This window comes from Apostichopus japonicus, chromosome 16 (genome assembly GCF_037975245.1).
Source record: "Apostichopus japonicus isolate 1M-3 chromosome 16, ASM3797524v1, whole genome shotgun sequence".
In the NCBI taxonomy this organism is placed as follows: domain Eukaryota; kingdom Metazoa; phylum Echinodermata; class Holothuroidea; order Aspidochirotida; family Stichopodidae; genus Apostichopus; species Apostichopus japonicus.
This window is the reverse complement of record NC_092576.1, coordinates 17,559,362-17,571,849: the sequence shown is the minus strand read 5'-3', so window position 1 is coordinate 17,571,849 and position 12,488 is coordinate 17,559,362. Positions and strand designations below refer to the sequence as shown.

At 39.9% G+C, this 12,488-nt stretch overlaps 2 protein-coding genes across 3 annotated transcripts in view; one reads left to right on the top strand and one right to left on the bottom strand.

The window, feature by feature from the left end:
- The window catches only part of LOC139983536 (uncharacterized), a 124,279-nt gene that overhangs the window by 106,212 nt on the left and 5,579 nt on the right, over positions 1 to 12,488 (bottom strand). The gene's annotated exons all lie outside the window — the stretch shown is intronic.
- LOC139983547 (uncharacterized) overlaps positions 4,966 to 12,488 on the top strand; it is a 52,502-nt gene continuing 44,979 nt past the window's right edge. Inside the window, exons 1-4 of one of the 2 annotated variants that reach the window (XM_071997179.1) lie at positions 4,966 to 5,105; positions 6,123 to 6,208; positions 6,947 to 7,087; positions 10,512 to 12,070. In XM_071997179.1, coding sequence (XP_071853280.1) covers positions 5,099 to 5,105; positions 6,123 to 6,208; positions 6,947 to 7,087; positions 10,512 to 10,664 — 387 coding nt within the window. In that variant the 5' untranslated portion in view covers positions 4,966 to 5,098 and the 3' untranslated portion in view covers positions 10,665 to 12,070. Of the gene's footprint in view, positions 5,106 to 6,122; positions 6,209 to 6,946; positions 7,088 to 10,511; positions 12,071 to 12,488 lie in introns of those variants that run through there. The other variant, XM_071997178.1, reaches the window with a different exon arrangement.

The window sequence follows — 12,488 nt, the reverse complement described above, 5'->3', positions numbered from 1 at the left end:
TGTTCATCTTGACAGGTTGGAAGAAAGTGTCTCAATGCCGACCACTGCTGTAGATGTAGAACATCAAGGGGTCTTTCACAATGCTCAAGGGGAAAGAGAAATATATGGTGAATGCACGGAGAAGGCAGGTCTCGCATCTGATAGAATAAGAGATAGTGTTGGTCCAAATGCTGATGACAGGTTAGTGTTTACACAGCAAGGGACTGATATTGACACCATCCATGACACCACCGACTTGACAGAAGCAAAAAGACTCTATGCTGAGGTGATGTCTTTTGCATTGTCAGCAGAGGAAGCGTGTAAAGCAGATGTGTTGAAGAGAATCAGATGCAAACTTGAAGATCTCAGGCAAAACAATGACATCCAGGACAGCCATACTTTGGTTCCAATACATGGATATGGTAAACATCCTTCAACGGTTTCTCAAGGCTGAACGAACTGGAAATTGGGGATTACATCTCCAAACAGTTCACGACATGTTGCCATACTTTGCAGCCTCTGGACATGCTCTTTATGCCAAATGTGCATATGTGTACTTGCAAACAATGCTCAATCTACCAGAAACCCATCCAGATGTCTACCGAAAATTTCAGGAAGGCTATCATGTGGTGAGGAGGAGTGACAGGTTTTGGGCAGGTTTATCATCTGATTTAATTATCGAACAAGTACTGATGAGAAGTGTTAAGACTGATGGTGGGCTCACAAGAGGAAAAGGAATGACTGAAAATGAACGCCTGGTGTGGGTTCTGTCAATGCCAGCATGTGCAAGCACTAATGAAGCCATGCAAAAGTTGAGTGGTGTGTCGTATGAAACTAGTGACCAGCACAAGGATACTTCAGCAGCTAGACAAGCCAGAGATGTGAGTGACACACTTCAGCTTATCACCTACCTGACAGAGAGGAGTCCTTTTGCTGAGAAAGAGTCACTGTTTAACATAGCTAATGGCATGACACCACAGGAAGGAGTCAACGTTGAGAGATCAAGAGAAGTTGGAGAAAAGGTTCTCTCCTCAATGGTAGGCAAATCTGTAGAAGCTTTCAAATTCCGAAAAGCTGACCAAGCAGTCACACTAGCATCACGGTCAGCTGTAAAGGTCTCAGGTTAAATCTGTTACGGTTGATCCCCAGCTGTTATTTCAGCGACTTACTACTGTTCGAGACCGCTACCAAGATGTGCCAGCGCTGTTCCAGTATGAACTCTGTAATTATCCCCCTGCATTGTTTGAATCATCTTGTCTCCCTCTGCAGCCAAAGAAGGCAGTCCTTGCTGATACCCTTTGGAGAGCTATGCCAAACGAGCAACGCAAACCCAGTGGAGATTGCCAGTATGTTCTAGATGGCGGCGCATTGCTCCATAGAATGCCATGGCCCCGGGGATCTACTTTTGAGAATGTGAGCCAGCTGTATGTTAGGTATGTGACACAGAAATATGGTCCTGCTGCCATTGTGTTTGATGGATATAGCGATGATCCCACGATAAAAGATGCCACCCACCTGAGGAGAACAGCAGATTGTGCAGGCGTTAGAGTGCACTTCACAGGTGGAATGGTTCTCCAATCCAAGAAGGAGGAATTTCTGAACAACAAAGTCAATAAACAGCGCTTCATATGCTTTGTAAGTGACAAACTAGAAAGAGCAGGCTGCAGCGTAAACCATGCGAAGGATGATGCTGATGTCCTTATTGTCCAGACAGCTATTGCATCCGCCAGAAGCAGGGATACTGTTGTGATAGGAGACGACACAGATTTGCTGGTCCTTCTACTTCATCATGCTAAAATGAATGCACACGAGCTGTTCCTGAGATCTGAGCCAAAGAAATCAGCACAACAAACCAGATCATGGTGCATAAAGCAAGCAAAGGAGTCACTAGGCCCTCACATATGTGATAATATTCTCTTCATTCACGCCTTCCTCGGCTGCGATGTGACGTCTCGTCCATTTGGATTGGGGAAAGGCTTGGCCGTTAAGGAGATAAAGAAAGTGAAATTTCGAAAACAAGCCGAGGTATTCAACTGTACGGAGGCAGCAAAAGATGATCTGGTGGAAGCAGGGGAAAAGGCGCTTGTGTCCCTCTATGGTGGTGGTGATGAAGAACGACTAGACGCTCTTCGCTACAGAAAGTTTTGCGAGAAAATCTCCAAGGGCACATCTCATGTGCAACCACAAACATTGCCTCCAACTTCTGCAGCTGCCGTTTATCACAGCCTTCGGGTGTATTTCCAGATAATGCAGTGGAAAGGGACAAACAGAAATATGAAGCCAGAGGAATGGGGTTGGCATGTCGTATATGGTAAATATCTACCTAAGCAGACTGATAAATCTCCAGCACCATCTGAACTACTGAATTTCATCTGTTGTGGCTGCAAGACTCAGTGCAACACGAATAGGTGTACATGTCGTCACCATGATCTCTTCTGCAGTGATGTTTGCACCGAATGCAGAGGAAAAAGCTGCAGGAATTCCGAGCCACCAGACTTCAGTGACAATTGATTGGCGCTATCTGAGCTAGAGATGTAATGAACTAAAGACCTACGGTAATACCAAAGGACAATCTAAAAACCACTGCGTAGTACCGGGGCCAGGGCTTGAACCAGATGATTATACTCAATTTCAAGTGGTCTCCTCATACCATGATGCCCCTCCAGACTCTATTGGTGTCATGTCTTGCTGAAGTAAAGTGATTTTCTTGAAATATGATTATTTGACAGATCACATAATTAAAAGGACATTCAGTGATATCTGACACACTGTCCACTTTTCCTATTCCACTTTTGCATATTTGAAGAGATCTCTCATACTCACACATGAATAATATTTCAAAAACAGTCTGTTTATGACAAGAGAGATCTGTCATTGTTGCTGGAATGAATTGTTCGGACTAAAAACTAAATACACAGTAACTTGCAGAGCCATTGCAATACACCATACGAACTTCGAAACACGAAATTTGAATTTTGGAAATAGGTATATCCTGTGTATATGTATGTATGTATGTATGTGTGTATGTATGGGTGTATGTATGTTTGTATGTATGTATGTATGCGTGTATGCGTGTATGCATGTATGTATGTATGTATGTATGTATGTATGTATGTATGTATGTATGTATGTATGTATGTATGTATGTATGTATGTATGTATGTATGTATGTATGTATGTATGTATGTATGTATGTATATGTGATCTTCCCACAAGCAGGAACTCGCGAAAGAAGCCATGGAGGCTTATAGACTCGCAAGCTGACCGAAGCCAATCTCTCGGCACACATCCATTTAACGTCCATGTCGGGAAGTTGTTATTGAACAACACCCTTGCCAGACGACACACCTTGCTGTCGGCGGGGAATCGAACCGGGGATCTCATGACTAGGAGACGCCGGCGTTAACCACTAGGCTATACACTCCGCCTATACACTCCGCCATATGGATGTTTGATATCATAAATAGGATAATAGAATCACTGAATATCCCTTTAATACCAATAACTGTACATTCTGAGCATGCTAGATATATCTTGTACCTACTAGGACACACGATACTTTATTACTGGAAAGTGAATTTCAAAATATTTGTATCAAAAGCAGCAAATAATATGGTCAATAAAGGTATTCGGCGGCCATTTTGAAAATATGCTAATTACTATGCAAATAAACCACTCATATAATCAAATTGTAACCTTTTGCAAATGAAATCATATGGACAAATACCCCACTCTGGAACTTTAAAGCATTCAAATAGGCCATCTAGAAGTCACAATATGTCAAAATATTGAATTTTGGCGGCCATCTTGGATTTATGCAAATTAGACATCTTTCTCCTATTTGGATATTTTGGGACTTTTAGTATGGTGTTCTGGGGACCTCAAAAAAATGCATTATGGTGGAACAAATTCTGTTGCAATTTGTTTTAAGTGAAACGTTAAAATGACTGGACTAAACGCCTACAGTGGAATAACGATCTTCCTTACCGGTTTCGAACCTCTGGACATACAATCAGCGTCCATAGCCTGGTGGTTAGGGTGTCCGCGTACAGAGCGGGAGGCCCGTGGTTCGAATCCCGGTGGAGGCTGAAAGTTTTTTCACTGTTCTTGATTTTCCAACTCATTACGATTTTCATTTATATATATATATATATATATATATATATATAAATAATGGTCTATTATCAAACAAATAAAAAACCGATAAGATTTCACATATTTACAAACACTTAGCTAAATTTCCCAACTGTAAGCGGTTATGTGACAACACCTCTTTCAAAATTATCAACTCAGCTCCCACTTAACTCCAGATTAGGATCAAAGAAATCCTACATATCAATTGGGATAAACCTATTCTCAACAAACAGCTTGACTGTCCAGTGTTATCTTTTTTGAGTTAATCTACTTGTCCTTGTGTGTTATTGCTGGTGTACACTTGTTTGCTATTACTTGTTCATTTTGCGTTTGTAACCTGATGATGAAAGTCGCTACTTTCGAAACATGTCGTTCTTTTTGTATTAATTTTGGTAAATAGATGTATAAGTTAAAATCTGTGGTGTTTTTAATTTTTGTAATATATATATATATATATATATAATCCGACACGGATTAAAATAATCCGATTTTCCAAGACTTCAGCACACTGTTACTCGAGTTTTCACGCCTACAGTGTGCGGCGATCATCAGACAACTAGACGTAAACAATCGTGTATGTGACCTTAACCAGGAAGTTTCCATAACAACTCCCTGCCTTAACATCATTGAAATGTCCGTATTCCGTATAAGGTAAAAATATGTATATTGTCTTGTTCAGTCTTGCATGAGTTTTTCTTCCCCAGTAAAAACAGACCCTCCCTATCCAAACTTATCCAAACAACCTTTCCTTTTCAGTGAGTCATAAAACACTGTCAGGAAACTCAGAAACAGTTTCCTTTTGTTTGCTATTAACTTCCTTTGAGTCGTCTGTACGTAATCAACAGGAGTCAAATTGATAGTTGGCAGTTGGCCTTTTGTTCTTGAATGTGAAGGCTGAGTTGCTACAGTAAGGTGATAGCAAAAGTGTCGTCCGCCTCAAACTATTGTCGGAAAGCTTTCTATCTGAATTAACTTCATTGTCGAAATGTCTGGTGAGTATTTTCCTTTCTCTGTCTCTTTGAATAAATCGTTTTAATCTTATTTTGAATGGTACGAATGATGTGATATGGCTAACGGGTTCCTTTGTGCGGTTGTGATTGCAAACACGGCTGTACCATAAGGTTGATTCTCCAAAATGAAAAGATTTGTGGCAAATAGGGTACTGCATTTCTAAACTGAAATTGTTCCGGTTACTCACGTTACTGACTGAACTCGACTCAGGGATATTTATGGCTAATTCGATTGACTGTAACTGTACTTCGCATATTCGCAGATCAACCGCTCATTTAGGCTGGCGACATTCCTTGTGGAGATGATCGAATGCACTGCAAACCAAGATGATACACACTGTCGATATATGATCCATGTTAAATACTGGTAGTAGGTTATAGCTATTGAAATGACGTTCGCAAAAGTGCTGAGATCTGCACTCGAAATTTAACTTGAATCACTGATAATCAAAGAGAACTGCGTAATAACATGATATCTTTTCTTCTTTGTAAACTACACTCATTTCTCAAAATTAAATTTGATTACTGGTAAGGGAGTTAGCGACCACTAGTATCCTAATGCAGTCTCCAAGTATGATGAGAAGCTTGTTAGAAAGGCGGACAGTGTCCCAGACGCTACCATCCCCGTCACTCACTCACACTAACATATACCTACCGTACGCACCCGCACACTTTAAAACTAATATTAGTATACAGTGTCTATACAAATAGCATCAAATTTTGTACTGATAGGGTTTGAAATAGCATCAAACTTTGGGCGGAGAGATTATGAATAGTATCAAACTTTGGGCGGATAGAGGATGAAATAGCATCAAACTTTGGGCGGATACGGTTTGAAATAGCATCAAACTTTGAAATGCTTTGGTACGGAATAGCATAAAACTTTGAAATGCTTTGGTACGAATTAGCATTATACTGAGATGACAGGGTAACTATGTAAAAGCACAAACTTTGCATCGATAGGGTTTGAAATAGTGTCAAACTTCATCTCTTCACTAGCTGAACCTCTCTACATCCCAATGGATGAAGGACCCAGTCAAGGAAACTCGACGGGGCATCTTCAGACCAACGAAATGACTCCAAATGTAAGTAACGATGAATACGGTATCAACTGGAAGATCACACATATTTATTCCCTTATCAGCGCATCAGAAATTTCTCTCCTACTGTATCCCTCAAGATTGATAACCGTGTGCGTTTGTTTTGTATTCTGACCGAGGACTTGAATAAAAGAATCCAGGTCCCAGTTGTGATTTCTAAAGAATCATCACGTCCTCCGAAGAACTCTATTGTATGGAATATTGTTAAGGTTAGGGTACGTGGATTTGAACAATGGAAAATACAATGGGGTCCTCGGTCTGAATGTAAAACAAACATGTGTGTTTGTGTGCATACGGTTTCGTGTCATATATTCATTAGGCCTTCATACCTGCCTTCTATAAACGGTTTGTGAACACTCCAAAGTTTACTCTAACCTTTTCGAAGCACTCATATAGAATATTGTACTCTTCGAGCCTTTATCTAATAGAAAGGTATATTGTTCATACTAGCACTTTGAAGTGTGAACTGAACTTTTTCATAAACTATAGAAAGAAAGAAAAAAATCGTTCACAACGACTGTGTTCATTCAATTGTTTGTCGTTGGGGAGAGTGGGGGATTTTCACTGGACGATTTTGAACTGGCTTTGCGGGTTGCTCCGTAAAATCACAGTCACATGTCCTACTGCCCTTCGAAGTTTTCCCTCCCATTCCCTCTCAGGTTTAATTGAACCCTACTCCACCGTCTCTGATTGGGGTTAATGTTTTCTATGTTTATTTTACAGGGCAGGCCCACTAGACCACCACACAACCAGACGGTGACCAGAGTGTCCACAGAGCAATTCGATGACTACCATGAGTTAGCAATGTGTAGCCTATGGTGCTTCTGGCCACTTGGAAGTTCGGCAGTTCGGAAGTCCAATGAGGTATCAAATAACATGAATTCCTTCATTCCTGAATTAATTCATCAATTCCTTCATTCATTCATCCATTCATTCGTTCATGCATTCATTTATCATTCATTGATTCATCCATTCATTCGTTCATGCAATCATTTATCATTCATTGATTCATCCATCCATTCAATCATTCATTCATCCATCCACCCATTCATTCGTCATTTATTTATTCATTCATTCAATCATCCATCTATTCATGTATTCATTTATTCATCCATTCAACCATTCATTCATTCATTCATCAATTAATGAATTCATGAATTCAATCATTCATCCATTCAATCCTTCATTCCATTCATTTATTTATTCATTCATTCATTTGTTCATTCATTCTTCCATTCAAGTATTCATATATTCATTCATTCATTCATCCATTCATGTATACATGTATTCATTTATTCATCCATTCAACCATTCATCCATTCATTCATTCCATTAGATAATGTATTGAGCACTGACAGCTGACTGACAATTAAAAGGCACAACTAACGTGTGCTTTCAGGAATCACATCAAATGAAATGAACCGACCAAGTGGGGCAACCAGGATAGGGTAATAATGACTTGGGAAACATAAAGACACACAAGTTAACACTTTGTACATAAAATGATACCAAAATGATACCTCTCCCACATCATAACTTGGTCAATTCTATCACTTCTAAGGTTGATCTCGGCTGATTTACGACTATTTGTCCTAAATATTAACCAAATTCAGATGATGATAAATGGGCCTGTACATTGCGTATAAGTTCTTCCCTGTCACAAACAACCTAGATCTAGCGGCGCAAGTAATTCAACGCTCCCATGTATTATCTTTGTGGAATGACGTCACATATGTATATGTCCATAGCTTTATGCCTATTTGCACCGAACATTATTTTGTGGTCACAAGCGGTAACCAGAATGCAAAATGTATTGAGGTTTCGATGACTTCAGTGCACTAGACTTTTGCTTGTTAGTATAACCAGAACTAGCTGTTACAATAACACAATGGCATGCTTACACAGGTCAGTCTACTGTACGTGGTTATACACACCTTCATCAAAAACAATAGGGTTCTGGTACTCAATGTAATGAATCCACACACCAAGCATTACAAAACCAAAGCAAATTTCCAATAACTTCTCACATTAAGGTTGCAGAGGAGTCCACTTATGGACAATTAAGATTAGAATATGACCACGAAACTTCAAAGAATCAACATGAAAGAAGCTTATACAGGTCACTGGAGGTCAGCCTGAGGTCAAAGGTCACCCAAATGCAGGTCGACTATTGTATTACAATAGCGTAACTCCCAACCTTGATTGTCATTTGGTTCTCAACTTATTGCAAAAATATTAGTTTTTGACCCCTAATTGACCTTTGTTCACCTTGGATCGCATGACTGTTATGTTTTGAAACGATCCCTTACCCCATTCACAAGTAGTCCACAAATATTAACCATCTTGGACCCTGTCAATGGTAGTTTCACTATATACTGCCAAAAAAAAAAACATTTTGACCCATAATTGTTGACCTTGGATTACATTACAGTTATATTTGAAAATGTGTCCCTACTCCACTCACAACTTGTCCCAATATATCAGCCATGTCAAACTTCGTGACTAGATGTTGTTGCAAAACGTAGCATAATTTGGCAGTTTTTTGCACATAATCAACCTTGAATGACCTTGGATGACCTAATGGTTTTTATCAAAAATGTTCCCTTTGATATTGTGCACTCTGTCCCAAAATTCTGAGCTTGATCAACATTCGGTTCTCAAGTTGTTGCAAAAATACTAGTTTTTGACCCCTAATTGACCTTTGTTCACTTTGGATGATATTACCGTTATGTTTGGAAACGATCCCTTACCCATTCACAACTAGTCACGAAATATCAACCATGTCGGACCCTGTCAGTGGTAGTTTCACAAGTTATTGAGAATAAAAAACACATTTTGACCCATAATTGACCTTTGGTGACCTTGGATCACATCGCGGTTATTTTAGAAAATGTGCCCTTACTTCATTCACAACTTGTCCTAATATACCAGTCATGTCAGACTTAGTGACTAGAAGTTGTTGCAAAAATTAGCATAAACTGACAGTTTTTTGCACATAATCAACCTTCAATGACCTTGGATGACCTGAGAGTTTTATCAAAAATGTTTCTCTTGATGAGGTGCACTCTGTCGTAAAATTTGATTGGCCTACAATGTACACACATAATGTTATTACTAGAAAGGTATCAAAACCAATTTGGCCCCTCATAACTTGAGAACTGGGTGTCCGATTGAAGCGGGAGTTGGTTTCCTATATATAGCACAAAGAGCTCTATCATATAGCAACATATTGACAAACTTTTTTTGGTTTTGATTTGTTTTGCCCCGTATCTCCTAAAATGAGCATATTTTTCAAAATTTGACCTTTGACCATTTGACCTCGCGGTCGATGCAGTTTGACACGCTGATTCCAAAAAGCAACATGACAAGCCTGTGCGACCATTCTACTTCGCACACGAAGGTCGCACAGGGGTCAACTATGGACCATTTTGATCAGAAGGTACCTTTGAGATCCGATTATAGCCACGAAAATTCAAATAACCCAAAATAACTGATAAAGGTCATCAGAGGTCAACCTGAGGTCAAAGGTCACCTAGATGAGTGTCGACTCCTGGATTACAATAGCGTAACTCCCAACCTTGACGGACATTTGGTTCTCAAGTTATTGCAAAAATACTAGTTTTTGACCCCTGATTGACCTTTGTTGACCTTGAATCACACGACCGTTATGTTTTGAAATTATCCCTGACCCCATTCACAACTAGTCCCAAAATATCAACCATATCGTACCCTGTCAATGGGAGTTATTGCTTGTTTTAATATTTTGGTTTTTGGCCTCTAACTGACCTTTGGTGACATTCACGGGCACCAAAAACCAATAGGGCACATCTACTCAATGTGGTACTCATGTACAGCAAATATTATATTGGTCCAAGCTTCCCTACTTGAGATACCGTGTTTACAAGCCAGGCGTCACACACACACACGCACACAGTCTCCGCCTGCATTAATGCATAGGTTACGATTTCATCGAAACCAAAAAGCGTACATACTTGATATTTCTGTAAGATAATGAATTATTCATGACTTTCCCCTCACCAACTAGGGCACTGACACACCAATCCTCACATATCTGAAGTGGGTTAAAGCACAGTATATCCCTTTACATGTCGAGACTATAGTGATATGTATAGGGATAACAATCTTGATCAGGCGTAGTCTGAAGCACACGTGAACTTTCAATGCCAATGAAATATCAACGATTTACCACGTGACGATGACCGAAGTGAGTCCTAATCCGGCAAGCTAGAACAAGCTTAAACTTGCCATTTTTCTTTTCCTTGAACAGGCAAGCATTCGAGCCTCTTACGGTGAAATGGTGGCGGCAAGACATGCTGCGGAAGAGGCCCGTAGATTAGCTAACCAAGCCATCGTCGTCGGCTGGATAATATCTATCGTTGCCACTATAATGGTTGTAGGTCTTGTAAATGTTTTATTATAGGATTAAGCCCTTATTCATCCCTCTCCTTCCTCCCTGTATTCCTCCCTCCCTCCTCTCTTCCCATAACCAGGCGCGGCGGAACGGGGAAATTATTGGGGGGAGGGGTGCTAATGCGGGAGACTATCTAAGCGAAGCGCCACCATCGGAGCGTACGAGAAAATTTTGGGTTTTTCAAACCCCCAGATGGCCGGAAACGGCACTTCCCGAGTGTTTTATGCTGCGAATACCTAGCCCTAAAATATGAGTCTCAAGCCTGCAATTTCTCAGATTGCACGTAAAAATCTGTAAAAAACATTGTAATTTGTATATTCGATGATGTTTTAAGAGAGTAGCTATTACTCGTAGTGTACTCGCAAAGGTCTATAGCCAGGGGACGGGCCGAGGGTCCCCCGGGATTTACTAAAATTATTACACCTATAGAGTATACGTGTGCATCGGACAGAACGACAAGTATGCATTGAAAAATGGGCAGATGCACGTTTCGGAGCCTTGGTAAATATTGGGGGGCGTATCATGCATTTGCCCCCTCAACTTTTTCATTGGGGGCTGAGCCCCCCACCCAACCCCCCCCCCCCCGGTTCCGCCGCCACTGCCCGTGGCCATTCCCTCCCCAGATCCCTAGCTCACCAGCTCCCTACCTACCCTTGTCCCTGCCCTTGTCCCTGCCCTTCTCCTTCCTTCTTCCCTCCCTCCCTTTCCATGTCCCATCAGCCCTAGGATCCCGTGCAAAAACAACTGTCATGAGTTAAATCCATGCCGTGGCGCTTTTACTATAAAGAATGTTGGTAATATTTCTTGTTAACGAAAGTAATAATTTCTTGCTGAATTTAGAACACGTCGTTATGTTTATGTGACAAATTGAAAATAATACACTTAATTTTGGAGTCAGATGTATACGGTAGCACCTGGATATGGAAGACTGCAGCCGTGACGTAATAAAGACAGGATCCGGGTTATATCAATTTAATAACGACACGTACAAATGTTTCTTTATGACACGAAGTAAAAATTGTCCACGTTAGATTACTTATACGTTTAATGAAGTAGAAATAATTTTACACGGTAAATCCTTATATCTATTTATATAAATATATATATATATTTATATAAATATATATATATATTTTTATAAATATATGTATATGTGTGCGTGTGTGTGTGTGTGCTTTTGGTTTACTTTTGTTTTCATTTTTTTCACGAATGCGTAATGAGGCGTAATCTCTTGTTAAATTTAGCTTCCTGTCTTCAATTTTATAATACAATAATTCAAATTAATTATTGCCTTTTTCATTCATCTTTTTCTCGCTAAGTAATCACAATTTATTTAAGATTAAATTTAGGCTCATGTCTGCCTAGGTTCGATTCCCCGCCGAAGCACTATTTTATTTTGTCATTATTATTATTTATTTTTTGGGTTGTTGTTCATTTATGCATGTCTATGCATGGTGTTTTAAGTTTCTTTCGCTTTGTTTGTTTGTCTGGGGGGGGGTTTGGGGGGGAGGTGGGGGGACGAGGTTTTTTTTTCTATTTGGTATTTTGTTTCGCGTAAACACAGTAGGTCATTGCAATATTTCGCACAACTTGTCAATAGAACCGTCAAAATGCCTCAGTTGCCAATAGGTTCATTTCCATGATGTAACAATGTTCTCGTTTAGAATAGAACTGAAGTCAAAAGTAAGGCATATACTGATAGGCCTAGACTAGGTATTCGTTGCAGACTATGCATAGGCTAACTTCACAGACAGACACACATGCAGACAGACAACTTCAGATAATGCAAAATATCAATAACCCTAATCACGTTATGTTTACTTTGTCTTCAAA